At 51.5% G+C, this 24,863-nt stretch overlaps 4 protein-coding genes across 4 annotated transcripts; 2 read left to right on the forward strand and 2 right to left on the reverse strand.

Moving 5' to 3' along the window:
* Window positions 1-641: 641 nt before the first annotated feature.
* Window positions 642-3,492, reverse strand: LOC34619575. Its single transcript, XM_026334810.1, has 5 exons — window positions 3,357-3,492; window positions 2,811-3,247; window positions 1,995-2,760; window positions 1,694-1,836; window positions 642-1,424 (listed from the first exon to the last, which is right to left on the reverse strand). The coding sequence occupies exons 1-5, from the start codon at window positions 3,490-3,492 to the stop codon at window positions 642-644; spliced, it is 2,265 nt and encodes a 754-aa protein (XP_026190595.1).
* Window positions 3,493-4,860: 1,368 nt separating this feature from the next.
* On the reverse strand, window positions 4,861-6,638 carry LOC113146689. The gene is made up of 4 exons (XM_026334811.1): window positions 6,568-6,638; window positions 5,954-6,319; window positions 5,134-5,490; window positions 4,861-4,930 (listed from the first exon to the last, which is right to left on the reverse strand). The coding sequence occupies exons 1-4, from the start codon at window positions 6,636-6,638 to the stop codon at window positions 4,861-4,863; spliced, it is 864 nt and encodes a 287-aa protein (XP_026190596.1).
* A 3,644-nt stretch (window positions 6,639-10,282) lies between these two features.
* On the forward strand, window positions 10,283-14,981 carry LOC34619576 (cleft lip and palate transmembrane protein 1-like protein). Its single transcript, XM_026334812.1, has 13 exons — window positions 10,283-10,462; window positions 10,598-11,067; window positions 11,312-11,415; window positions 11,575-11,696; window positions 11,853-11,945; window positions 12,340-12,493; window positions 12,746-12,996; window positions 13,174-13,305; window positions 13,559-13,716; window positions 13,894-13,974; window positions 14,118-14,312; window positions 14,523-14,631; window positions 14,763-14,981. Exons 1-13 carry the CDS (start codon window positions 10,283-10,285, stop codon window positions 14,979-14,981), a joined length of 2,268 nt encoding a protein of 755 aa, XP_026190597.1.
* A 1,801-nt stretch (window positions 14,982-16,782) lies between these two features.
* On the forward strand, window positions 16,783-17,685 carry LOC34619577. The gene has a single exon (XM_022732862.2). It carries the CDS (start codon window positions 16,783-16,785, stop codon window positions 17,683-17,685), a length of 903 nt encoding a protein of 300 aa, XP_022587422.2.
* Window positions 17,686-24,863: the final 7,178 nt, after the last annotated feature.

Genomic DNA, 24,863 nt, shown 5'->3' on the forward strand with positions numbered 1-24,863 from the left:
TTCTGTCTAGCTCTAGCTAAGCACTTAGTGTTGGCACAGTGCCATCGCTTGCATACAGCCCTAATCTCCTTCCCTAAATAGAAACAGCCTCTGCCTTTCGTCGTAAAAAGCGAAGAAAGTACGCCGCGCTAGGACCAGGAAGCCCAAGCTAGCGACACCAGGCGCGACGACGCTAGGCAGCGGCAATCGCAATGATGTTAAGGCAGTGTAAACAGATTTTTTGCCAAGCAACATCCCATGTGCATGCCACTTATGCCCCCGTAGGATCCCTCAGGTCCACTTAGGTCCTCTTTGAGGGGCTCCTAGTCATCTCGCTACATGCAACCCTAGCAAGGAGTGAGGGAATAATGCAGAGACGGCGCGTTATCACTCGCGATTTCATCTCTGTCTTGGACAGTCTCTTGGAAGGTGAAAACACCTCGAGACTTCTGGCAGTCCCCAGCGAACCAGCTGCACGCTTACATAACTGTAGCGTGTGTGCTCGAAAACCCATTGTAATTAGCATACAGTGGACTAGCCGCTGCTCCAGATGGCCTGCATTTGAGGGCTGGTAAAGCGCTTCAAAGAAGCTCCTGAGAAAAACGCCCCCCCTTCCTCCAGTGAGGGGGCCTCACATCCTCCTCGGATGGTTTGCAATTTTCTCAACTAGCCTGACTTATGAACCCACGTGTTCCGCTGGACTGCAGCGCGGCTCGTGGAGGAGATAGCCTCTGGAAGGACGCTCGTGAGGAGGCCTCCCCATTTCTGCAATGCGTGGCGGAAGGAAAATGATGCCCTGAACAAGAGGCGTTTGTGCCTCTCGCCGTGCTTATTGGACATGGCGTGCTGCGGGTCCTGGGCATACGCCAGGCAAAGCCCAGCCTTCCTGGTGCGGAGTAAAGCGATACGGGGGTGCTTGGGGGGGCCAAGGGAGGAAGCGAGGCCTCTTCTCTCGTGGCGAGTGGAAACATACCTTCTGCCCAGTACTGCCGTAGCCGCTGCAACTCAGTAAAGGCCCACTGCTGGGCTACAGTGGGGGGGTCAGCGGCGCCAGCAGCAACCGCCATGAGCTCTTCGGCGTACATTAGGGAAGGGTCCTCGCCACGCGCTTTGGCTCTAGGTGCTCCAAAGGCTGTCAAAAAGGGGTCCCCGCAAGGCAGAGAGGACAGCCTCTGCAGATTGGCAGTCACCTCAGCCTCGAGCTGCGGAGAGACCAAGCGGTACTTCTGAGCGCGGGTGGAGGGGGCCGGCAATGCAGAGACTGTCCGGGCTCCGTGCTTGCGCCCTAAGGTCATCAAGGGGCCACTGAGCCCCCCTTCCAAATTTCGCTTGCTTTGTACTGCAGCAAGACACTGTGCTAGCTCTGCATGCGTTACCGGGAGGGCCCCTGTGAGGCCTTCTTGGGAGTCGGTCCTCTGAAGAAGATGCAGCTCGCGAAGGCAGTCCTGCAAGTGGCACATGGGTTGCACGGGGTTCAAGGCATAGCTTTGTACCTGTGGGTTCTGGACTCATCGGCCACAGTAAACAGAAAGAAGGCGTGTACTCCAGTGTTTTGCGTCATGTCGGTTGGGGGAAGGGAAGGCGAAGCTGCGAGGAAGAAAGGAAGAAAGAAAGAAAGAAAGAAAGAAAGAAAGAAAGAAAGAAAGAAAGAAAGAGAGGAGGAGTTGGGGAAGAGGGCCGTCAACGGCTCGTAGATATATCGAGAGAGGCGTACGTGAAGAGACCCGACGGATACTATATGCTTGCCATCTGGATCGGGCTGTAGCGAGGAGAGGATCAGCAAATACCTTGCGAGCTCGCTGGGAGTCTTTGCTCCCAAAACTGCCTCCATATGGTATTGGTAGGACCGATCGCGGGCTGAAAACACGGGCATATAGCACCCTTAGTTCCAAATACAGCTGCGCCGGACGCTTGCCAGCCACGCCTCCAGCATTCGCAGCAGCAGCCGCCACACGAAAGGGAGCAGTATGGAGAAAAAGTGGCAGCCGCTACAGCAGCTGCAGCAGACAACTTACCGGCCCATACAGGCGCGATACGGCGTAAGTATCGCAGCTGTTTAAGGATGACTCCCTTGCAATGCAGCAAAAAGTCCTCGGGCCTGCCGCTACTTCTGCATACGCTGCCTTGGAAATCGCTCTCCTGAGCCTCCTCTGGCGTCTGATTCCATCGCGACGCACTAACCCACAAATCAGCTAGCTGGCCGTCTTCAGGCCCCGCGGCTGCAGCCACCTGGCGCAAGGCGCAGCAACTACTTCCCCACCTACCCACACCTGCAATGCTGTCGTTGCTGAGAGGAGCAAGCAAGACATCTCTCCGCCTCAAGGTAGACACGAGGCGGTGATACTCCTCAAAGACTCGCCGGACGTGAACGCTATAGCCCGTCGCCTTGAGCGCTGAAAGACACTCCACCATCAGCACCCTAGCCTCCATGGGGAGACAGTGCGGCTCACACCCCTGAGTTAGGCAAACAGCAAAAATTTGGAGGTATGGCGCCAAATCTTCCGAGTTGCATGCATCCAGGATATTTTCCACGTGGTTTGCAAAGCGACCAGGATCCTGGGGGCCGCCTTCGGAGGGGACACCCCCTGCAGCCCGCAGATCCTGTAGACAACGGAATATTGCACGCCTCAGACTATCAAAGGAAAGTGCCTTGAGGGTCTCCCATGATGTATCCTGAATCGACGACAGCACAGCATCAGCGAAAATGTTCATTTCATGAGCAGCGCCGCGCCCATCGCGCCTCAACTCTCCTTTCTGTCGTCCTCTAGAAAGTCGTGCAGCCTGCACGGGAGTTACTAATATATAGCCCTTTAAGAGGCAGAGGGCCTTACGGATAAGGCGGCGTGTGGCTTAGCAACGCCTTTGGCCTCATCAGTTCTCCCCTCATGACGAGGTACAATGCCTTCACTCAGAGATGTCGTCGTGGCGCTGCTTTCCTCCTTTCTCGTTGACTCTGCTGGCTGCCCATTATTGAGAGCAGGGCCACATGCAACTGCAATAGCGGAAGGAGGAGAAGCGACGGAGCATGCGGCACGCGAGTTGGAGGCTGGAGAGCGGAGCCTATGTTCATTGATCTCATCATGGTTAACTGCTCCGAGAGGGGCGGGTGTTGCGCATGCAGGTTCCTCCAGGCCTCCCTTCCTGGGGCGTTTCAAAGGGATGAAACGCTCTTCAGATCCTCTGGAGGCTCTCCTCTCTGCCAGTTGAGATTTCCCCTCATCAGGGCACCCATAGTCGGGGGCTTGCGTGAGGGAATTCTCGCCGCTAGCTGCGCGTGGCGTGCAGGGGTGCAGAACATGAAGCGTTGCTGACGCCTGCTGCGGCGCATGTGGGGCCCAGATGCAGCAGCAGCAGTAGCAGGCACAACGTGAATCTACAGACAGAGGAAGTGCAACAAGCTGCAGTATTGGTGTGCTGCCTACTACTTGTATATACAGAGGAGGAATCTGAGTGTGTCGGGAATGCAGGGCTCACTGGCGAGTCTATCAGAGGCAGTGGAAATAGTTTCTCCATTTCTGAAAGCGTGAAGGGCTGGGGGTGAACACAGGCGGCTACAAGATGCGGGGGCCCTTGCTGCCGCTTGGCTCGCTCTCTCGACCCTTACGGACGGGTCCTTGGGAGAAAGAAGAGACCCCTACAGTATGCTTCGTTTCATTAGCAGCTGCTTAAATCAGAGGAGACTGGAGTAAGGAAGCACGGCTCTTAAGTTTCCGGATGGAAGACAGTTCACGGCGCCGACGGGGAGCAGCAGATCCCTCAGGGGGTTATTACAGCTCCGTGTGTGAGGCATGACGGGCGCTGGAAGCCAATGAGCTCATGAAATGACATAGAGCGGTGCACGAGTGCAAGGAAAGCGAACAGCCGCATGCTCCCAAAGAGGGAACAAAAATGCAACGACTTCAGCGGAAGGTCCCCAAGCCGCGCGCCCCCCCCTGGAAGCCCGTGGCAAAGTAAGCGAGCTGCGCAGCGCCAGGGGGTTAATCAAAAGGGAAACTTCTTATTTCAAGTGTTATGGCTCAAATAAGCTGGAGGCCTCGTGCGCTGCTTCCCCGGGGGGCGTAACGGAGGGAACTGCGGGGCGGCAAATGGAGGGTTGACTGGCAGACCCTTGCAGCCCCGAGAATCCTGAAGCGCGAGTATCTGTAAGGCTGCGTGCCACTTGTGCCCTTAAGCGCTTTATCTGGAATTTAATAAGTTTTGTGTTTAAGGCTGGTGGCACTTTTCTCCTTGTATGGAGCCATCCAGCGCATAAACTCCACGGCTACTTGGGTTAGATCCGACAGAAGGATGGCGCACCTAAAGCGTCTGTCAGCAGCGCCATGCCGCCATTCTCACTCGATGCGGCAAACGTTTGGATGAATGTCTCGGTGGGTATGTTATACCATAGTGTTGGGTATCTAACCGCAGATGCGGAAGCCCCGAATTTCAGCTCATTAGGGGCATCTGAGGCAGCGTTTATGTGGCTGCACCATTCTAGATGCGTCAGAACGTATCGTACCTCCTGCTACGAGCATGGCTCTGTTACAAAGTACATCTGCCCTCCTTCCCGCACTACCATCCTAGACTACCGCCTCCCCTCGCCCCCGGCCTCACCCTCGCCACCTCCTTTGCCACTCCGGCTAAGCGATCATCTCAAGGCTGGGGATTATATACAGCTTGCCATTCGCCGATTCTCTTGAACCTAAACAGCCTTTCAGCAATAGATCAAACCCTGGCTTCCACAGGCACCATGAAGTGGGCTTTGTCTGATGACAGCTCCACTGCGAGCACAGTACTAAATACAAAACCCAGAGAAACAATCAGCGCTATTGTATGTACGGGGGAGCGGCTCTTATCGTTTTTCGACTTGTTTGCTGGTGGCGCCACTAAGCAGGCTTGATACTAGTGCTCTGGCTGTCCCGAAGGAATGCCGGCAGGAGGGATCCAGTCTAACGCCTCTGCTGGCATTTCCCTGAAAAAAGGTCACACGCCGCCGTTAAATTCGCCATTCCACTTTTCGTTCTAATACATTAATCATGTGGTGATCTTTATTCCACGCATACGTGGAATAAATGTAGACTGTCAGGCATGATATTAACTTAGGAATCTCCTTGAAACCTTCGCTCGCTTTGTTAGGAGGCACCTGTCGTGTGCATTAGAGCCAGGCACACTTACTTGTAGTCTCTGGGATCCAAACTCCAGCCAAGGTAGTCATCACCCAATTCAACATCCAAGGGATCCAGATCAGCGTCCTCGGGGACCGTGTTTTGGAGGCCTCCAGAGGGCATAGCTGTGTTGGCGGATTGGGGAATGGGAGTGGTATGAGATCCAGTGGTGCCTTGGCTGGAGCCGCTAACTTGCAGCCTCAGCGTACTAAGCATGTCCCCCAGCTGCTGCAACTGGACACGCAACTGCTCTACCTGTTGGTACTGCTGCTTCAAAATCTCATGCTGCGTCTGGAGCAGCAGTTGGCATGCGGGTGCCGCAGCTGATGCGGCTGCAGCCCTATCAAGAGTCTGCGCTTCTTCGCCCCTGCAGCAACGGCGTGGTCTTGCGCCGCTTGCCGATCTCTCGCCTCCCGTCCTCTTTGGCATGCAAGAATAGAAACGTGCTCTTCTTCGCTGCCAAGGATCAGCGGCATCCATCTGGGGGCCCTGAGATCCCCCTAGAGGCCTCCTCGGGGAGACTCCAAAGCGCAGCTCAGTCGAGTGACCCCGGCGGGCAGAAGTCTCGCAGGCTGCAATTCGCAGGACCACAGAGGCGAAGAATGAGACTGGTCGAATACAGCGCAATTTGAACGCATATGTGACTGGGTTGAGCGAGAGCTGCAAGGGCCTCCGTACGCCGCATGTGCTGCTTACTTGGAACCTCGGACTCATGCATAGCCCGTGCAATTGTTTTGTGAGGACGGCGGCCTAGGCAACGACTCCTGAGACGGAGCTGCTCTCTAGAGGGCTGAAACACCACTCCCCCCCATGTAGCCGAGGGACGCTGCTGCCCGCTAGTCGTCGGGGAACAACGTTGTTGATGCTGGCCTTCTGACAAACACACCCCTCCACCAGTAGAGACGCCGCCAAGGGCTACCAAATCCTGCGGCGTCAGATCCCCTCTACTCCTTGAGGGAAAAAGAGCATCCGAAAATAAGCCTGAGCCATGAGGGACCCTCTCTGGGTGTCTCAAACGCCCTGCGGAAGCCGCAGGGGGGTGCTCGAGGGCCCCCGAGGCGTTTCTTAGAGGACCGACTGAAGCAGGTGGAGCGACGGCAGAAAGAGAACCTCTGGAGTAGGCACCAAGAGGCCGGGAATATGCGTCACAGGCCTCAGATACCCACTGTGCTGCATCTACCGAATAGCCATCTGGCCTGCAGCGTCCGCACGCCAAACGATTCCAAGTAGGAATACAAGCACGCATTGACCAAGTGATCCGCACAGTACTAGTAATAGTAATATCAACCTAAGAGGGAGGTCGCAAACCTAAGACAAGGCAATTAGAGGAAGGCCCTTGAGGAACGGGGGGGGAGAGGGGAAGGGGTGTGCGTCAGTGGCTCTCTATCCCCCTCAAGCCAGGGGACTCATGGCCATCGGAAATGAGCAGAGGACGGAGACGCACCAATGCATAAGTGCTCCTACGGCACCATCAGAGAAGAGACGACGCTCCTCTGCTGCACCAAGGATCGCCATCACCTCGGTCGTTCTTTGTGATGCTGGAGTTGCGCTGCTCTGGGAGGTGAGGACCTCCCTCCTCTTGACCCTTTTCGCCTAACTCGGGCACCCCTGTGAGCCTTCGTCGGTCTACGCCTTTCTGGAAGAATCAAATTGCCAGAGGCTCCAAAGAACTCGAGTGTAAGCTTCTTTTACCTCCGAGGGGGTGGAAAGCAGAGAGGAGGCCTTCAACCGCGGGGGCCTCCTGGTGGGAAAATGGGGGGCGCAGTACCACGACGCTCCAAAACGGGCTATGGCACAGCGTTGCAAAGAATCTGTGTTTTATGGTGCAAAACATCGAATGCCTAATCAAGGGTCTCAAATGGGGAAGCCATGAGCGGCAGTACCTGCCTCCTGAGTCTTCCACACACTTCAGCCTCCCTACAGCCTCCGTTCGGTAGCTGTGGGCGCCAGGCTTCAGTTGAAATAACACAGACTGGGGCCTCCTAAGTGTATTGTTTTCGGAGGATGGATGGGAGTCAGCTACTCATCTCGCAGCTGCCGAGGCGGAGCCGACCAGTGGCTCAGCCACAGGGCCTAGCACAGGTTTGCCTGCTTCTTCTTGTGAGAAACCCAGATATTTCGGTATCAAGTGTGAAAATATCGCTTATTGAAGAGTCTCTATGTCAATTAGAGAACAGGATGTTTCCATCGTTCCCCTGGTGTGGCTACGGCAATAGCGAAGTGCCCTGCCCAAAGACACTGGCGGCTGTACGCCGAAGAAGGTCCACGCAATTAAAAGAAAATATTCGGCATCACTAAAATGAAGAAAGTAGTAGGCCATAAGAAAATAGGTGCAAGGAGGAATCCCCTTCTTCCTTAACAGGGTAAAAAACGGATTGTCGGTTTCAACTCACAGGGCCCCAGAGAGCTCCAGGGCCCCCTAAGAATACCCACCTTCTCTGTGCTCTCTTATCCGTACTAAATGCAGCATTTGTGTTCTGCACTGGCTGTCGCAATCCATACTTGTACAAGCTCTCGTATTGCTTATCTGCACTAGCTGTAACATAACTTTTCGGTACTAGCTGTTCCATTTCCTAGCCATACCAGCTGTTTAATCTCTTATCTGTGCTGCGTGTTGGATCTCTTCTCCGCACGAGGTGTCCTATATCTTTATGCATAAGAGTGACTGCGGCTGATGCTTTCCACCACATCTGACTTACTATTCTACAGCTTGCAGAAACGCCTCGTTAATGTGCGCCCTGCCGTGCAGCTTCGCTGAACAGCACAATAACGCAGACATTCGAGGAGCAATGACAAGCAGAAATGTAACAGGCCACCACACACTGAGGCAGTTGCTGCTGGAGTATATATGCACACTTAAGGGCCATTCAAGTGCTAGTTCTATCGCTGGGGTGACATTCTATTTGTTCAAGAAGAGTAGCACGTATATGTGCATACGGTTACACTATCCGTAGTGGGCCTGTTGTAGAGTTGTTGTGCACCTGTGGTCGAATGCCAAGAGTGCGCAAAGGGCGCAGCAGCACGCATCTCTGTTGTCCTCTCTCCCAGCAGGATAGAAGCCTGGAGGGCGATAGGCCAAGGAGGGTTATTTTTTCCGCTGAGAAAACATCCTAAATTACATCTTCAGAACCTTTACGCTTTAGTGACAACGGGATTCTTTGTGGACACTCTTTAGGGTAAAAGGCATCAGATAAGCAACAAAGGGGCAGGCAATACTGCTGGGTTGGGCAGCCTGACTCTTGGTTGGGTACGCTGGTCAGTTGTCAGTCTGCTTTTAAGGTAGTCCTCACTAACAATTACCTTACAGAAAAACGGTTCTACAACAGGAAGCAAAACCGTGCTCTTGGATACCCGGTCGATGGCCCACCTTCGATTTTAGTGGGTGAAGGCAGGTACTAGGACTTGCTACTATTCCTTTCAAGTGCTTCTAAAGACTCTCAACTCTGCTCGAACTCCAGTGCATGTATTCGTCTACAACGTTTCCCACAGCTTGCGTTCAGCTGGTCTCTCTAAAGAAGAAGGGGGGATTGCCCATGTAAACATTTAGCCCTTGCGCTTCCTCATCTGTTTCTACACAGGGTACGATGATAGGTCCCAGCAGCCCCTCCGCAAGACTCTGTCAGTACCAGTCGCGTTGTACCTTTCTATTTTGCTCTGTACCAAACCTTTGTGGTGAATCATACATGTAGGCTGTGTCTTCTGTCATGCTCAAGCCCAAACCTTTAACCCAAAGCATCTACGATGCCCTGTGCAAAAAGGCTTCACGCACACAGTTCGTCTTTGGGCTAAGTACATATTGAGACAGCGCATGCAGGATATCTTCCTGTAGCTAAAGTGCTACTTTTACGACGGTATTGAGGTATTCCTAGCCTATCGCTCGTATGGAAACCTGCAACCTTAGAGCCGCAATTGCATTTTTAACCGTTGCCACAATAAAAATATGCCCCCCGTTACGCTAGGATGCACTATCTCTAGTGTAACTTATCAAAAGGCCAGGCAGGGTGCGGCTAGTTTTTCAATAAACGACACCCGATATCGCGCTTACGTTAACAAAACAACGCACACGTCAACATCCCACATTTCTCTGGTGTATCGAGGGCGAGTGCATGCACCACAAAAACAAAGGAATGCTATCAACCAGAGAGCCGAGTTTTATGAGTGGCACTAGAACACTTTAGTCCAGAGTTAACACTTCCACCGCGGTTTAGTTTCCGTTCACCATGCTTCCTACCGCGTTGGTGCGAGTGTCAGTGTAGCGGAGCCCTGCGCAGTAATTTGATACAAGCAAACTAGGGCCTGCAATCAGTATGAACAGTCATGCAAGCACCCGTATATTGAGCGCAAAGAGGAAAGCAGGGAACGAGTCCCTAAAAGAGGAGTCGCTGTAACTTCAGACTGCCACGCGCTTGGCTTGCTGCTAACTTGGAGATACGGCAGCAACAAAGCGTCAGTTACTCCCCAATTCCGCCAGAGATCATTAGAGCTCTGCCAATAAAACTGTGATTCATTGAAACATATAACATAAACACGCAATATAATTCCTAGGAGGTCCCGCCCTGTCCTTGAGAATGGCTGTGCAATGGGGCTGGCGGGGCTGTGGAGGAACACCGGCGGACCTGCATATGAATTAGGTAGAAATTGCTGCATGAATGACTGGTGACATTATTGATTTCTGCAATGCATGTGCATGTGTTGGCAGCGGTTGATCCCCAAAGAGAGCTACAGGAAGCACCTGTTTGTCTGATTCTGTGTGTGTCAGCCGAACGTGTTGTCCCGAATTGGCACTTGTCTTTCCTTCAAAGAATTTTTGTTGCTGTTTCTTAACCTACATTTATCATTATTACCCTGTGTCTGTCGGTTTTCATTGCTCTTTCCACTGCGAAGCTCGGCGTCACGAGCAACCCCCGACTGCGCCCTGTGCGCAGGCTTTTCGGCGACAGCGTTTGCCCGCAGAGCCATCAGGCACTCCAGTACCAGGCCTACCTAGGGGCACGTAACACCTTAGCGAGGGCTAATCTAAGGCTCTGGGCTCCCCCAGCAAGCCCCCTTCCCAGAAGTGTGAGAGTCAGCCGGGAAGACCGGGTGCCCGGTGGCACAGCTCGTTGGCAACTGTTGCTCGTATTTGGCTCGGTGCACGTAAAAACCCAGCGGCATTGGCGATGGGGTGGCTCGGAAAGTCGGTCATGCTTTTTTTCGCCGCCTACTGCGGCTACACAATGTGGGACCTGTATAGAGCCACCTCGGCCCCAAGGGCTGAGGGGCGTGTTTCGCAGTCTCTCGAGGGCCTTTCTAGGGAAGAACTACAAAAGTTACCGGATGTATTAGTCAACAAGATTGACGTAAGTCCATAGAAGCTCCCTCAGAGGCATGTTCCCTGTTTACGCATGCCCTTGGCAGCTGCCAGCCACGGGGGCTCTATGGGCTTATGGCTAATGCCTTAAAGGGTGTCGCGCGTGTGCTGGCTTTTGATTTAGAAGGGATCTTATCTGAACTTCGACATGATGATATCTCAGTATCCGGCTCTTCCCCCCCTAGACCGGGTCCGGCAGCACATGATTTGGCATCTACAGGAAAAGAACTCAATGCCAAAGGAATTCAGCCTCGTAGGCATCTCTCGCTTTAAGCCGTATTCCTTTGATGAAGAGGAAGATGAGGAGGAGGAGGATTCTGAAGCAGAGGTCGAAGCAGGGGCGGAGGAAGCTGAAAAAAGCCCAACGCAGGACGATGCAGAAGAGCCACCGTCAGAGGCTTCCTCGGACCGCACGAAGGATCATGGCAAGGCAGACACCCAGACCAAGAAGAAACAGAAGAAAGGATGGGTGATGGGGCATCTTTTTTCTGCCTTTAAGAGGCTTAACCGCATCTGGAGGGCCTGGAGAGATTATTTGGACGTCTCAAGCGGCAACATTGCATCCTTTACGGCTGGAATCCCGCCCCATTATAGGTGATCTTTCCCCGCGACTGTGGTGCCCCTTACCAGGTTGTCGGCTGCTCAGAGGGACCGGAACGCTAGAGGAAATATGGGGGCAAGAGGCACGAGGGTTTGAAGGAGGAGCAGCGGAAAAAGAGGGTTTCCCAATTTTAGGGCTTTGAATAAGAGCCTTGCATTATGAGACCACCGTTTTAGCGCTTCCTCCCCATATTCCCTCCATGCTACTTTGTAGTAGGGTGGTAATGCGCTGCTTCAGAGAAGGGAACCAAACCCTCTATCTACACGTCTTTGTGTCTGATGAAGAGGGCAACGAGTTGCCGCTCCATCAAGTTCGCCGTATCACGACCTACATGGTGCCCGGTGAGTCATCCCTGTAGGCCTTTCGACCATCTTTGGATCAATCACTCAGCGGGTAAAAGCCACCACCACCACTATAACGCGCAAGATGCGTTGAGTTTGCTCGTTTCCTCCTACTCGGCTTGGCTGGCCGTGGCCCTGTGTTGACTGGCTATTTCTCAGAGAAGCACAAAGTCATCAAGAGATACTTGTTGCAGGATCCAACGGGAAGCGTCCTTCAGAAGAAGCTTGAGGGGCTGCAGGTGCCTGGCGCCCCCATACAGTGCATCCCGGAGTTCGTGATGGTGAGCTAGCTGTGAAGGGATTCTCTTTCAGAGACGGCTTAGTCCGACTGCATGCTTAGCGGCACCGATCCGAAAGAATATACTTCTTTCAAGGGCTAAACTCGCAGCGGAGGTTAGTGGCAGCGCACCGATTTCTGTGATTTGAATGCTCCGCAGGTCGGTCCCGTGATCGAACACCAGCCACTGCACCTGCCAACAATGAAAGCCAAGCTTGGGCAGAACTGGCCTTTCATCAACGCGGAGGAACAGGCATGCACGCAGGCAGATCACACAGTTCACTGCTCTTTGAGTTGTAATGCAGAAACAGGCTGATCTGAGAAGTGTCTTCGTAGGGAGTGGCGCCCCGTGAATGTGCTTGCTCCATCTGGACGTCCTTACGCTTTTCCATCATGTGTTGACTGACAACCCCCCCTAATTTGAATTGACCACTTCGTGCGCCGCCGCTTTGCATGGTTGCATGCGTCTTGCGTATTTCTCTTTGGAAACAGCTCTACAGAAAAGCTGTCTTCTCATCGCCGCATTCTGCCGCCACCGTCCCCGCACTTCTGAGTTCCACGACGCAATGCGGGCCATATACCCCTCCCCACTGTATTGATGGCTTGTTATTTTCCAGCTTGAAAGCCTACTCCGTGTGTGGCTGCAGACCTATATCTTGCCACCCTTCATTAGCGCGGACATCTCTCCCCAGGACGAGTACCAACCCCTTGAGACATCCCCCCTGGACGCCGTGCAACCCGACGCCGACGCCGACAACCTCAACAAGCCCTTATTCATCAACGTCATGTATCAGCCAGTCGGTATGTTAGCTCAGCTCAGTTCGCTCCCTACTTCAGCTTTCCCCTTAGCCACACCCGCACGCTGCCCTGCCCCTAGGGGTCGGTCAGCATCCACGAACGGAGAATGGCTTTCTAGCTGAAGAGCCGAATATCCCTCTATAGTGAGTGGGAGCAGGCGACCTTCATATGCCGGTATCTGTGGCTGAAAAGCACTGGCGCATCCCTCCATCGATAAACTCGGTGGCCACGTGCTCTGCTGCGTGTCCACTATAGGGTATGCGTATTGGTACTTACAACAGATGCTGACGGGAAGCTTCGCGCTTCTAGAGCAAAGGTTTGGGCTCGACGCGTACGACATGAACTCGTTGAAGATGACGACAGCGGCGGCAGCAAAGAAGAACTCTTTTTTGATCCTTGTTTGCATATTCTTCTTCTCCCTCGCACACTGCTTCCTCGAACTCACGGCATTGCAGGCAGATCTCTCTTTCTGGCGCAAACAGAAGGACCCCAGCGGCTTTTTTTCTGTGAGGCTTGTGCTCTCCAGCTTCCATCAAGTCCATAAATGGCTCTCGAAATCTGTAGAGTCCCCAGTTCTGTTGCTTCCGTGGTACAGAATGTGTCGTCAGGACATCTTTTCCCATGCGAAAGCACCGCGTATGCATGAATTAGCTGAAACTTTCGTGCTGTGGTGAGTGTTGTAGCTGCGAACTCTGGCCTACGAGGTGCTGACCGAAGTCATAGTCGCCTTGTATCTCCACGAGAACGATTCCAAGCTTCCTCTTTTCTTTGTTTGTCTTCATATCCTCCTCAACGTCTGGAAGATCAGCAAGTTTGTCCGTTTTCATCATTTGAGTGAATGGGTTGCCCCTTACCAACTCGCGCACTGGCTGCTGGCGCTGGCGTTCTAGCGTGCATCGAATTTTTCGCGTAATGTACTAAGACCTTGCGGCTGTGTCGCAGCTCCCGCTGAGAATTTCATGAGCTTTCTGGTTTCCAATACCTTGTTCGGGACCACAAAGCATCCATTGCGTACTGCCGCCATCAATTGTGTTTTTTGGCAATCGGTCTTTCGTCATGTGGCCTTAGGTTCAAGTGTCAGTGAAGCCTCAGTACCCGTTTGTTCACATACGACGCAAGGGTGCCGCCGACGCCAGTGGTGCAAATCCAAAAGGGGTTCCTCAAGTTCCAGTTCTCGATGACAAGACGCGCGAAGGCGCTGAAGCATTCGAGTCTAAATGCATGCGGTGGGCAACCGAGGAGAAGGCAGTCGTCAGATGACCTGCAGGAAGCACTTAGTATAACAGACTTGGCGACTGCACGGAAGACGAACTAGATGGCTTGGTTCTGTGCGTGCAAGCGTGCTTAGCAGTGGGGCCTTAGCGAGCCTCCTTGTGGCTTTCCAATGTTGCATATGCACTCAGCAAGTTGATGTTTTTCTTGGTCGCACCGCTAATCATCGGGGTTGCCGCCTATCAACTTGTATACGTACCCCAAAAAGGATGGTTAGGAGCTTGTCGCAACCCCGATTCCCGCGTTGCCATCCCCCGTTTATTCTTGCAACCCTGAAAATGTCGTGGCGCCTTCGGAGGTACAGATTTGCTGTGTTGCCTAGACGTACAAATTGATAGATGTGCTGGGGTTTCAGGTGGTCGTGGCTAATCACTAGCGCGGCAGTTTGCTGTTACGGCTTGGGATTCGTCGCAATGACCCCACAGCTGTTCAGGAATTACTACCTGAAATCCGTGGAGTACATGCCGTGGCGTGTCCTTTGCTGCCAGTTCGTCAATACTTTCGTGGACGACGTCGCCGCTTATGTCATTCGCATGCCCAAAATGCATCGGTACCTATGATGAGCACACTAGCTGATCCCCACAACTCAAAGTTCAAAATGAGCAGGAGACGGCCAGAGACTGACGTGCCATCTAGTGGCTCCTGTGTTTCGGGTCCGCATTCATGGGAAGGCTCCGTCGCAGGCTTCACTCTAAACATGTGAGGTTCCCGCTTCATGTGTACATGGTCCTTGTGTGTGCGGGTTGACATGCGCATTCAGGATGAGTGTATTCCGTGATGACATCGTGTTTTTGATTCTCATGTATCAGCGGTGGCTATACAGAAATGCCCGACTGCCGGAGCAAACAGAGGAGCAAAAAGTGAAGAAAGTCCAGTGACAGCTCACGGTGATTGTTCAGAGTGCAACTACTTTAAACGCCGGAAGTAACCATGGAAAGCTCTTTTGTAGCTGCTATTCACACGGCGTTTTGGAAGAGGCTGCTGGCCTTGTGGAGAATAGAGGAGGAAATTGAGACTAGGGGTATGTGGAGAAGAATGCAGGGCTATGCTTGCGCCCATGTACGTAGCATATTGCATTTGGACTGATCAAGGATGCATCGGTCGTAATTTCGTTGAATGTGGCTGTTCCATGAGGCGCCATTGCCATCCGCTCCATGCCTTCCGCGGCGGTTTCCAGAATGCAAGGGTTTTACATGCCGCTGAACTGGATCTTGTTTGAGCGGGGTAATCGGCCAACCCCAAATTTTTGCACTGCATGTAGGTCGACCTTCCTGGAAGGATCCGGCTGCACAGTTGCTGGTCTCGCCCATCGAAAAGCTGCGTACATCGTGGCGGGCCTAGGAGGCGGAATGTTTTAACTTACTCCGGTACGTCATTCACTACCGAATTCTATTGATCAGAAGAAATTTGACATCGTCTCCAAAACTGTGCCTCGCGCCAGGAGGGCTTGGTGTGGGTAACGCTCCTTCTAAAGTCTCCACGGAGAGAGTCTTTTACCGGCTATTACCTGCTTAACAACTGAGTGTTTCCGAAGGAACTTCCTCAATTTCCCAACCCACGTCACTCAAAGTTTTGACATGAGGCAAGAGGGGCAGCTAAGAGGAAACGAGCCGCGCCCTCTGAGCACTCCGGGGATTCACAGGTATACAGTAACCCATAGCATCTAGCCCAAACGTACACGACACTGCGTCTTCCTATTAGCAGCAAATACTACTCCGAATTAAACAAGGTACATGGATGGGCAAATCAATAGGTCAACTCTTCACTATTCCCTAGGTGAATACATCTAGTGTAGTAGAATATGTTGAAGTGTGGCTTTGCACTGTATATTGCTCGATTCAGGAGGGTTAGTGTTGAGCATTAGTCTGAGCGGCATTCAGAAAGCACAGCACAGCAAAGTGTTCCATCCCAGGGCATAGCCTGTGCGAAAACGCTTAGCTATAACTGAATGGGGGAGCCCGACGAGTCCGCTGCTTGTACGAATGCTGAGCTTTCAGCGGTAACGCAGAGCACAAGTAGAATGGTTCTCGCAGTGCTTCGTTGCAAAAATTTTAAATTCCTTACTCAGCCTTGTTACTGTGGCCGCATAATTAGAAGGGTTGCTCTCTGTGTTAACCTTGTAAGCTTTCCAGTGCGTTGGCTATTCAGGTATCGGCAAAGATATGCCACCACGAGTTGGGTGCCTGAATTACCCGGCCTTTGCTTTTAGGCTAAGGACGCAAAGTTGCAGTACATTTTTTCCATGTATTTATTGAAGATATTGAGCTGTCCTTCCGTCGTGCGCCGGTATTGACCAGCGCGGCGAGCGCTGAGAACCACCGGACAGCCGCCAGAACGCCATAGTTTCCACCAAAGTTATCTGAGGCATCCTTACACACCGTTCACAGAGACTCTCTATTTCATTGAATGCTCTGTAATTGGGTGGGTCTGAGAGCAAAGGCCCTTCCGTCGTGTTTCATGAACGATACAAAGCGAATGCTGCAATCCGTCCTGGTGCGTCAAGGCACAGGGACGGCGGGACCCAGCTTGGGACTTCTTCCCGAGACCACATCCTTCCTAGCGGAAAGCAAGAGTCTTATTGCTCATACTTTTATGCAGGAATTTTGAAACTAGGGTGGTTTGACGGACACTGCTTTAGGACTTGCAGGGCCGACCAATCGGCAAGTGTCGTCGACCACTTTTTAAAGTCATTGCGCAGTGAGTATGTTCAGGTTCTCTCGCGCCCCCCCAATCGCTTGCCGTTGACTCGCAGAACAAATAGCATATATATGGTTTTTTTCAACTCTCTGTAAGGCCAATCTTTCATTGACGCTTTCTCGCAGCATCGACGACCTAGTTTCCTGAGGAATCTGCTGGCCGTTGGCTTAGCGGTGTCTAGATCTTTCATCCGCTCTTAGACAGAAGTCAGCAGAAGAGCTCCTATTCAAATCTTTTAAAATTGTAAAATGTCCCGGCGAAAGGTCCTCTGCCCCTCAGGGGCCTTCCTGTTCTTCCTTTTGCTTGCGGAGGCTACGTCCAGCATGGCCTCAGCTTCCTTGGAGAATTCACCAAGAGGCTTCCTAACCCCTTCTACGGCGGCCTCTGAAGATCAGAAGGAGAAGCTGGGAGATCTCAAGGTAAAGTTGGGGGCTGCACGCTTCCTCTCAGCTGGTAATTCGGTGTCCGCCACGCAAGGCACCTTACGGATTAATGGTTTTAATGCCCGCCTGAACTTCAACAAGATCAAAGTAAAATCAAAAGGTGCAGCTGGAATAAAGACCGAGCGCCGGGTGAAGATGCCCTTCACCAAACAACTTGCCCAGATATCAAACCAGGCAGCCGCAGCCTACTCACCAGCAAACCAAGTGCTCCCTAGTGACTCCTCCACGGCAACAACCGAAGAGAGGCGGCAGCGGGTGCTATCCATCTTAAGACTTGTATTGCCAGTTATTCGCCGACGGCTCATGATGGCGCGCATGGGTAACCAGGAGGAGGATCAGCCACCCTCCCCAACGGGCAGCAGCGTCCAGCCCGAGGCCCCTGTGTCGTGCAGCGAGAACGAGGCAGAGAGTTGTGGACATGCAAATACACAAACGAACACTCAAGAGGGCCAAGTGCCAGAAAATGGAGGAGCAGCTCCACAGGATTATGAGATGCTTGCACGGGAGAACATGCGTCTGAGGCGGATGGTGAGAGTTCTGTCTCTTGCTGTGCGTGGTCTCATCCGCCACTCCGTAAAGCTTCAAAGAAAATTGGATAGCTTTAAGGAGCAAGGTTATAACAATGCCGCCGTCAGAACTCCCGAAGAGGGCTCCTCAAAGGAGAATGCCACCCCCCCCTACGAAGCCCCCTCCGTAGAGTCCCCAGATAGCTTCAGATCTAGGAGTGCCACTCTGATCCAACAGTATCCCCGGCCACCGTCCATGGGCTCTCCTGTCAATTAGATACTTCGGCAATGTTTCTAATGGTGGCATACACCCGTTCTTGGTGAGAGCCCTCCTTGATATGTGGTTGCTGTCACCATGTCGTAGTTTACCCAGCAGCGCTGGCGCCGCTCAGCTGTAACGTGGAGCTAGAAGTCTCACAGGACTTGGCCTTGCCGTAGCGGCTCAACGTCAATTCGCTTTTTACCAGAAGCCTCGTTGGACGCGTTCGGGGGCAAGACAAGTGTGTTTCCCTTGCGGATGGCCACAGGTTGCTCCGGTTTAATCCACAGTGTTTGGTGCCGCTCGAAAGAATGCTTTTGCTAGCACATTTTTAATGATTTAAATAACACAAGAGGGTGTCGTGATACTAACGCTTCGAGCTGAGGTTTAGGATTGAGTGAAGGATACTGCTAGAAATCTGTGTGGAGCAAAAGTCCTACTGTACTCACTGTAGTGAACACGCATTGTTCGTCATACAGTAGGCAGCAAAACGACCGTATTTTAAGCAACCGCTTGTCCCTTCTTAGTGTCTTTGGAGAAGCATGTAAACAGAGCACACAGTTGCCCGACTGGTGAGGGGCTTGGAGAAACAGGCAACGTTTTCCGGAACCGGATGTTCGTAGATAGCTTTAAATTATACTCTCAAAGTTAGGTGAATGAAATTTGGTGTATTTTAGTGGCTTGCTTGTTCTTTTACGGGCAGCATGGGCTGTGGCTAAAGAACCATCACTTTCATATGGCCCCATGTGTTAGCCTTGGTAATACGGGCAGCCAACAGTCTCTTTGGACCATACTTGGGACCGCAAGGGTAAACGGCCATTTAAGGACAAAAGTGAGAGTCGTAGCCTTTAAAGCTTGTTCCATCGAACTTGAAGGATCTCGATTTTTTTTCAGTTTTTTCGTGGGGGGAGAACAAGATCTTATACAGCCCCGAGGTGTCTGCTGTACCGAAACGAACTGTGAGTTCCCCTTGTTGCTTACACTCTAGCGCTGCACGCTGTGTGCGCGGAGTCGAGGTGTGGGTCTCACGAGGAAGAAAGTCTTGTAGAGAGTGCTCAATTGGTACAGGAACGAGACCCCCCAGAAGGAGGGGAGCATGAATGCTGAGAGGCATCAGGGTGTTCACTAGCTGAGCCCAGAGGCAGTATTAGGCTCCAAAGAAAAGCTCTTCGTCGGCCTCTAATGTCAGCAATGATGCTGCTTACCAATTTTGTCAAAAACTATGCAGTACATAATTGCGTTTGTGCTAGCAAAACTAAATTAATGCTTTCAGGGGCCGTAACTGACAAGGCAAATGCATAGTAACCGTAAATGCTTGGAAACTGTTTCATTTAGGAAAGCTAGGGGGAGGCAAAAACATGCATATTGAAGCAAGAGAAGAAAGATTTTAAAAACAGGGGATCTCGAAGACGCTGGGGCCTTACCACTTCAGTCCTGTTTCTTCCTTGCGTTTCGATTGTCTGAAGAGGAGCAAAGAGGATCAGGTCGTGTTCTTCGAAATGTTCCTGCCTTTTCTCCGCTTCCCTTTAAGAATCCTATTTATAATTCGTATTTCATTCCTAGCATGACGTGTCGCGGCAATTTTTTAGGTGAGCCGCCCATAACGGCCTTTCTTCTTTTGGGAAGTTAGGGCTTCTGTACAAGGCAAACGAGGAAGAACGAACCTCTGAGGCTGTGGGATGCCCACGCCCATTCTTTGGCATTCATACTTACACCCCCGTAGAGTTATTCTTCAGTTTTTGCTGCACTGCATACGCTGGCGTTTACACGGAAACACCTGCACCCGTGGGGCTTTAAAAACGATATTCAGACCTGCCAACATGAAGCTGCTGACGGCCCTTTTAATCAAACAGAACTGTCGGAAGTACAGGCTCTAACTAGGTACCACACCTCTAGGCAAGCCACGGCTTGGCGGCAGGCAGAATGACATGTGCTTGGGTCATACAGGAAACGTTTCCACATGTGCTGAGCTTTAAGGTGAAACAACTGACGTTAACTTCCAGTAAGGGGCAGGGGAGAGTCACTGTCCTGCTGATTGTGTTTGAATAACTCAAGAGGTAGGTATTCTCCAAGCCATACACAGATTATGATCGAGGTGGTAGGCATGTGCATGTGAGTCTGAGATTTAGTGTTCACGGCTTTCGACCTATCAGTCAAATGGTGATGGCAGCGTCAACATCCATGGGACGAGTAAGGAATTTCATCTGGCGCTATGTTCATTCACGACTGTCTCCCGCTAGAGACAGTAGGATCGGGCGGCAGGCTGACACCCCGCACACCTCGAGACATGACTAGGAACACTCAAGAATAATGCTATCCCGGACCATAGCCCCCAAACCTCCTGAACTCTTTGAGCTCACGCGAGCGAAGCTTCCCGTACAACCTCTGTAGTGACCCAAGCTCTACTTAAACGCTTTCTACATCACTGTCTCTACATAATATCAAACAGCAGGATTGAACTTCGGAGTTGCTTTGTCCGTCCGTCAGGGAGTGCTGTTGAATGAGAGTCCTTTTTAACGATTGAAGAAGACGCAAAGCTGTGTGCGCGCTAGATGGTGCATGTAATTACCTATGAATGGTTAAAGTGCTTAGAGTTTGTATCTAGGCCTCCCTACCTGCGTGTCTCTCGAATATGTGAGGGGTACCCGAAGGAAAAGGAGGCAGCTCTTCGCGAAAAATTGCCAAAATTTTGGTGTTACGTTTATGACGATTATAGAGAGAAGCGCTCCTTTGGGGAGACAAATGAGCGTACCTGTCGGTAGCATCGCTTGGTTCGATGCGACTGTTCCCTGCGCATTTACTTGTTGTGGGGGCACTGGGATGTCAGGTTTCCCTACAACAAAATTCTGGCTGTGATGAAGTTATTAAATCATCTAACAACTTACCTCTTCTTTAGCGACAGTCAAGGGGAAAAGAAGCCTGGACGAATGGAAGTAAAAGATGGCACAACAACAGTCTGTGGCGGGCAACCCCAGCTTGCAAGCTGATTTAAAGTGTAGAAGCTCCGTGACTGCTAGAAAGTCACATTTTGTCAACCTTCAAGATGTCTATGGATGCATCGCTGAGGTTATGAAGACGAGAAAATTTTTATGGGCCGAATGATGGGGTAGAAGTGCTCTGAGATTTTATAAACTGGTTGGAGGTGAACCTAAATTTAGCGCCCCCATATGAAGAGTGACCGGTGTTCCTCGAGACATCAAGTCAGAGGAAGAGCAATCACATGATGACTCTACGGACTCAGAGTGAATCTTTTGCGCGCAGGTGTTAGTAGAGTTAAGCCCAGAGGAGAAGAGAAAGTCAGAGGGAACAAGGGCTCCCAAGTAACCAGACTGCTCCCCCTAATCGCATCTACATGTACCGAGAGATTGAGTGAAATAATCAGTAACTACAAGTGCAGGAAAAGATACAGGAGCTGAAGGAGTGTTTGGTGCTAGCGGAACAATTCTGCTTGGCAAGCAAAGAGGAGCACCAGGGCAGCGCAAAAGCACACCATGCAGGGTGCAGCGCAAAGAATGTGGCTGCAAAGGATAGAGTCACATTCAGGCACTCAGCATGCGTCGATGCTGCGCTGCGACAAGGCGGCATTATTGGCCAAGAATTGATGGAGTTGGGTAAAACAAGACGCGAAGTATGTATGCTTTCCAAGGAGACGAGGCCAAAGTGCAATCTTCCTATTCATTTGATCACGCAATTCTGAAGACTAAGGTTTGCTGAAGGGCGGTAGAAAGCAAGATTGGCAAGGCGGCTGCAGTCAAATGCCACTTCAGCCCCTACTTGGGTTCTATCACTATGGCCTCTGACTTCTATGTTGAATCCATGTACCACGAAGGATTTTCAGGGAGGCCATGGATAACAATATGAAACGAAGAAGCGATGTAGAGATTGATTTGCCCATGGAGAGGTAGGCAGAAGCAACCTTTGGTTCCTTCAGCGACGCTCATTTCACATATCATAAGCAGTGTATAGTCAATACCTCGATAATTCAAGGGCAATTGCCATACGGGCGGTTCAGCACTGCTGAAAGAGAAGGTGGCTGTGAGCGTGCATCCTGTCTTCCTGGATCTACAACAGGTTCCTTTTACGTAGATCATACCAGCCGTTTGGTCTAGGCCTAAGAATTGCAGAAAGAGAGGAAAATAAGGACTTCTGCGGCCGCCCTAAGTAATGACGAGCTGCAAATACACTGGCCACCTGCTAGTCGCCGGCCTTCCCAGCATCAAGAGAAGCTTGCGTGGCAGGCGGATGATTTGTTGAGCTAAAGGCAAACTTCGAGAATTAGCCGAGGCTTGTGGGTAGGATTGGGGGATGGCTCTCTAAAAAGGATTGAAGGCGCCGGCCTGTTTGCGTAAGCTTTAAGCAGCTGAACAAGGTAACTGCAAAGCAAAAGTTCTCAATGCCTCATTGGCGGATTATCTGACAAAGGAGACGCATCACCAATTTGCTCGACGCTAGACCGTATGATGGCTTCTTCAGACATTCCCATTCATTTTGTTGGCAGGCACGAAGCGATTTCCTTCCTCTCACCTGCAAGCTCGAGTAAAGCTGTATGCCATTTGGATTTGATATCCCGGCTAAGATGCAACTGCAAACAAGTAGGGGTTTTCAGAAGTCCAGGAATAAGCGGTGGTTGGCTGTCTACACGGTCGACGTCTCTCTATTACGCCAAAGTGTCCAAGCGCACCTACGGCAGCTGCGGCACGTACTTCAACTGCTCCGGGGCAGGCAGTCGTATGCTAAGGCACGACTTTTGCTAAGAAAATTCAAGCTTTCTGGGTTTCCACAGTTTGGCAGCAGCAGTTGAGACAGAACTGCTGAAAATTGAGGCAATCGAGGCCTGTCCTTTTGCATTGCATTGCGCATCTGCAAAGGCATAACGAAGTTATGTGAGCTTGCATCCCAGTGCCGAAACCTCATTCCTGGAATTCCTCGAATGGCTACTCCCCTGTATAACTGAGTACTTAAGAAAACACCGTCTATGTCCCGGGCAGCAAAGGCAGATGCCGCAGCAAGGACACTACTACAATTTCCGGTAGCTGTTCGATTACGAGCGTTTTCCTCACTCAGGAGCCGATGCAAGTGACGTAACTGTGATGCGATACCTCAAATGGTTACGGATTTCTGAAACTTAGGCTATTACTGTTTACTCTCATCGCGTCGTCAAAACCGAGCAGCGGTGTCTAATGCAGAAACAGGGAATCAATGCCGTGTGGTGGGGCATTGGAAAGTGCCGGCAGTATAGACGTGGGCAGCATTTTTCTGTCCAGAAGGACTAGAATTCTTTAGCATAAATTACAAGGAATTTTAGGATTTCGAGAATCCTAATTGCAGTATGATATTACAGTGAAAAATATAAAGGGCGCCACTGATATCTTTACTGACGTGCCCTCGCGACGTCTCAAACTCACTATTATGCAGCACAACCGCTCTTGTCTCTAACACGCTTTTAGGTGCTACAAAAGGTACGTGGGTCGTATGCATATTAACACCCATGTGTCGCTCAGTATTGCCTAAAATCAAGAATGGCAAATGGGTGAAGCTCGACCACCACGATGAGGAAGGCCTCTAGCGGTTAAAAACAAACCGAGGATTCCTTTGCTTTTACTCACAGGACTTCACTCTGCAGTAATGATCTGTGCAAAGTCTATGCATCTGTCGTTTCGCGCCGCGGTGAAGTTCACAGTACTGATGGCATAAAACGCGACCCGCGGCAAAAGGGTGTGCCCTTGCTTGCCCAGAGCATCAGCAGCAGAAACCTTGCGGTCCTTCTAAACCTGTCGCCTTTTCGTAAAACCTCCCGGTTCCTAAACAACGTTTGTTGAATGATTCTGGACTCGATATTTGGACTGCCGAAGGTCGAGGTCAGGACGGCATCTACGTCGATCTCGGCGCACTCAGCATGCATGTCCATTTTCATTCCTCGTTCCAGCTACGTCACTAAGTACGAAACCGTACAGTTACACCTGAGTCACCTATGGAAGGGTCACATTTTCCCAAGGAGTCTGATTACAAATAGGGATTGAACGTGGATTAGTATATTCTGGCATGCCTTCACGACTCGCCAGCGCATTGACCTCAATGTCACCCCTGCGAACTAACCCGAAGCAGATACAAGGACACAATACACCAAACTCACTCCTGTGCAGCATCGACAAGTGTATACTTACACAGAAAACTTGTTTTGGCCGAATGATCTTTCTCGTGCCAATTGGATTTATGGTACAACAGCGCTGCTTTGGGCTCTCGCGCATCTATGGTCAACACTAAACAGCTCCTCTCTGATCTGGGCCTGGACGTGGTGGTTGGGGGCAGCCACATCCTTTTGGAGGCGAGGAAGTTGGGGGCTAGTGTGTTAGGGTGTGCCCAAAGTTCAAGAGAGACAGGCAGGCAACTATGATAAGCGGCAGTCGGCTGCCTATTTCGAGCCTGAAGTCTGGTCTTGGCGCATTAGCAGGCTTTGCGATGTGCACCTAAAGGTGACCAAAGGACATTTGAGTACCCGTGGGTAGATATATGTGCCGCTTTCTCAAGAATAATGCACTTTCCTACTTTTGATTGCCCTAGAATTCGACGTGCCACGAAACTATCGATACTGGCTTCCTGATGAAGTCTCAAAACTCTCCAAAATGATTGCAGACTTATGACGCGGAGGCAGGCGACCCAAATGAAGGCAGACGATTCACAGCGAGCAAGGGATATGCTGAAGTTTAGGACTTTTGAACGCCGAAGGCTCACTGGACGGGAACTTCTAGCAGAGTATTGTGGGGAACGCCAACCTCCGTGGCTAATGGCAAAGCAGCTGCTGCACCCGTTGCCTACGGGAATATTTGTGGCTTTGTGCGGTTGGCCGAACGCCATTTGCCAGGGAGAGTATTCGAAGCGTTCCGCAAAGTTTGTCCTTCCCCAGCGCACGGTCTGCCTGAAATAGATACCTTCATCTACGGATACTGCTGAAAACTTCCCTTGATAATTGCGAAGGCATCCTTTGCGGTCGGATTTATGTGCAAGCATCCTTAGGTGTGCTGCCCCAACATTCTTCCTCATGCCTCCTTCAGGGCTTCTCAACAGACGGTGCTGCAACCAAGGGCTGTAGTTGCTTGCAAACCTTGCTCTAGGAAGCGCGGAGGCATTGCTGAGCCAATGTTTATTTTCACTTCCTCCACCCATTTGTATTGTCTTCCGTTTGCTCTAGCAGGAGA

The sequence above is a fragment of the Cyclospora cayetanensis genome, unplaced genomic scaffold (genome assembly GCF_002999335.1).
Source record: "Cyclospora cayetanensis isolate NF1_C8 unplaced genomic scaffold, CcayRef3 CcayRef3_contig_50, whole genome shotgun sequence".
Classification (NCBI taxonomy): domain Eukaryota; phylum Apicomplexa; class Conoidasida; order Eucoccidiorida; family Eimeriidae; genus Cyclospora; species Cyclospora cayetanensis.

Bases quoted from the DNA above. Each gene is read 5' to 3' on its own strand.
- LOC113146689 (XM_026334811.1), bottom strand. From the start codon at position 6,638: ATGGCGATCCTTGGTGCAGCAGAGGAGCGTCGTCTCTTCTCTGATGGT. The intron at 6,320-6,567 runs GTGCGTCTCCGT...CGGACGCTGCAG, and splicing joins GTAGGAGCACTTATGCATTG to GCCAGATGGCTATTCGGTAG. The intron at 5,491-5,953 runs GCAGCGTCCCTC...CCGTTGCTGCAG, and splicing joins TCCCCGACGACTAGCGGGCA to GGGCGAAGAAGCGCAGACTC.
- LOC34619575 (XM_026334810.1), bottom strand. From the start codon at position 3,492: ATGGAGAAACTATTTCCACTGCCTCTGATAGACTCGCCAGTGAGCCCT. The intron at 3,248-3,356 runs GTAGATTCACGT...CGCCACGCGCAG, and splicing joins TTGTTGCACTTCCTCTGTCT to CTAGCGGCGAGAATTCCCTC. The intron at 2,761-2,810 runs GTAAGGCCCTCT...ACTCCCGTGCAG, and splicing joins AGCCACACGCCGCCTTATCC to GCTGCACGACTTTCTAGAGG.
- LOC34619576 (XM_026334812.1), top strand. From the start codon at position 10,283: ATGGGGTGGCTCGGAAAGTCGGTCATGCTTTTTTTCGCCGCCTACTGC. The intron at 10,463-10,597 runs GTAAGTCCATAG...CTTTTGATTTAG, and splicing joins TATTAGTCAACAAGATTGAC to AAGGGATCTTATCTGAACTT. The intron at 12,997-13,173 runs GTGAGGCTTGTG...TGAGTGTTGTAG, and splicing joins ACCCCAGCGGCTTTTTTTCT to CTGCGAACTCTGGCCTACGA.
- LOC34619577 (XM_022732862.2), top strand. From the start codon at position 16,783: ATGGCCTCAGCTTCCTTGGAGAATTCACCAAGAGGCTTCCTAACCCCT.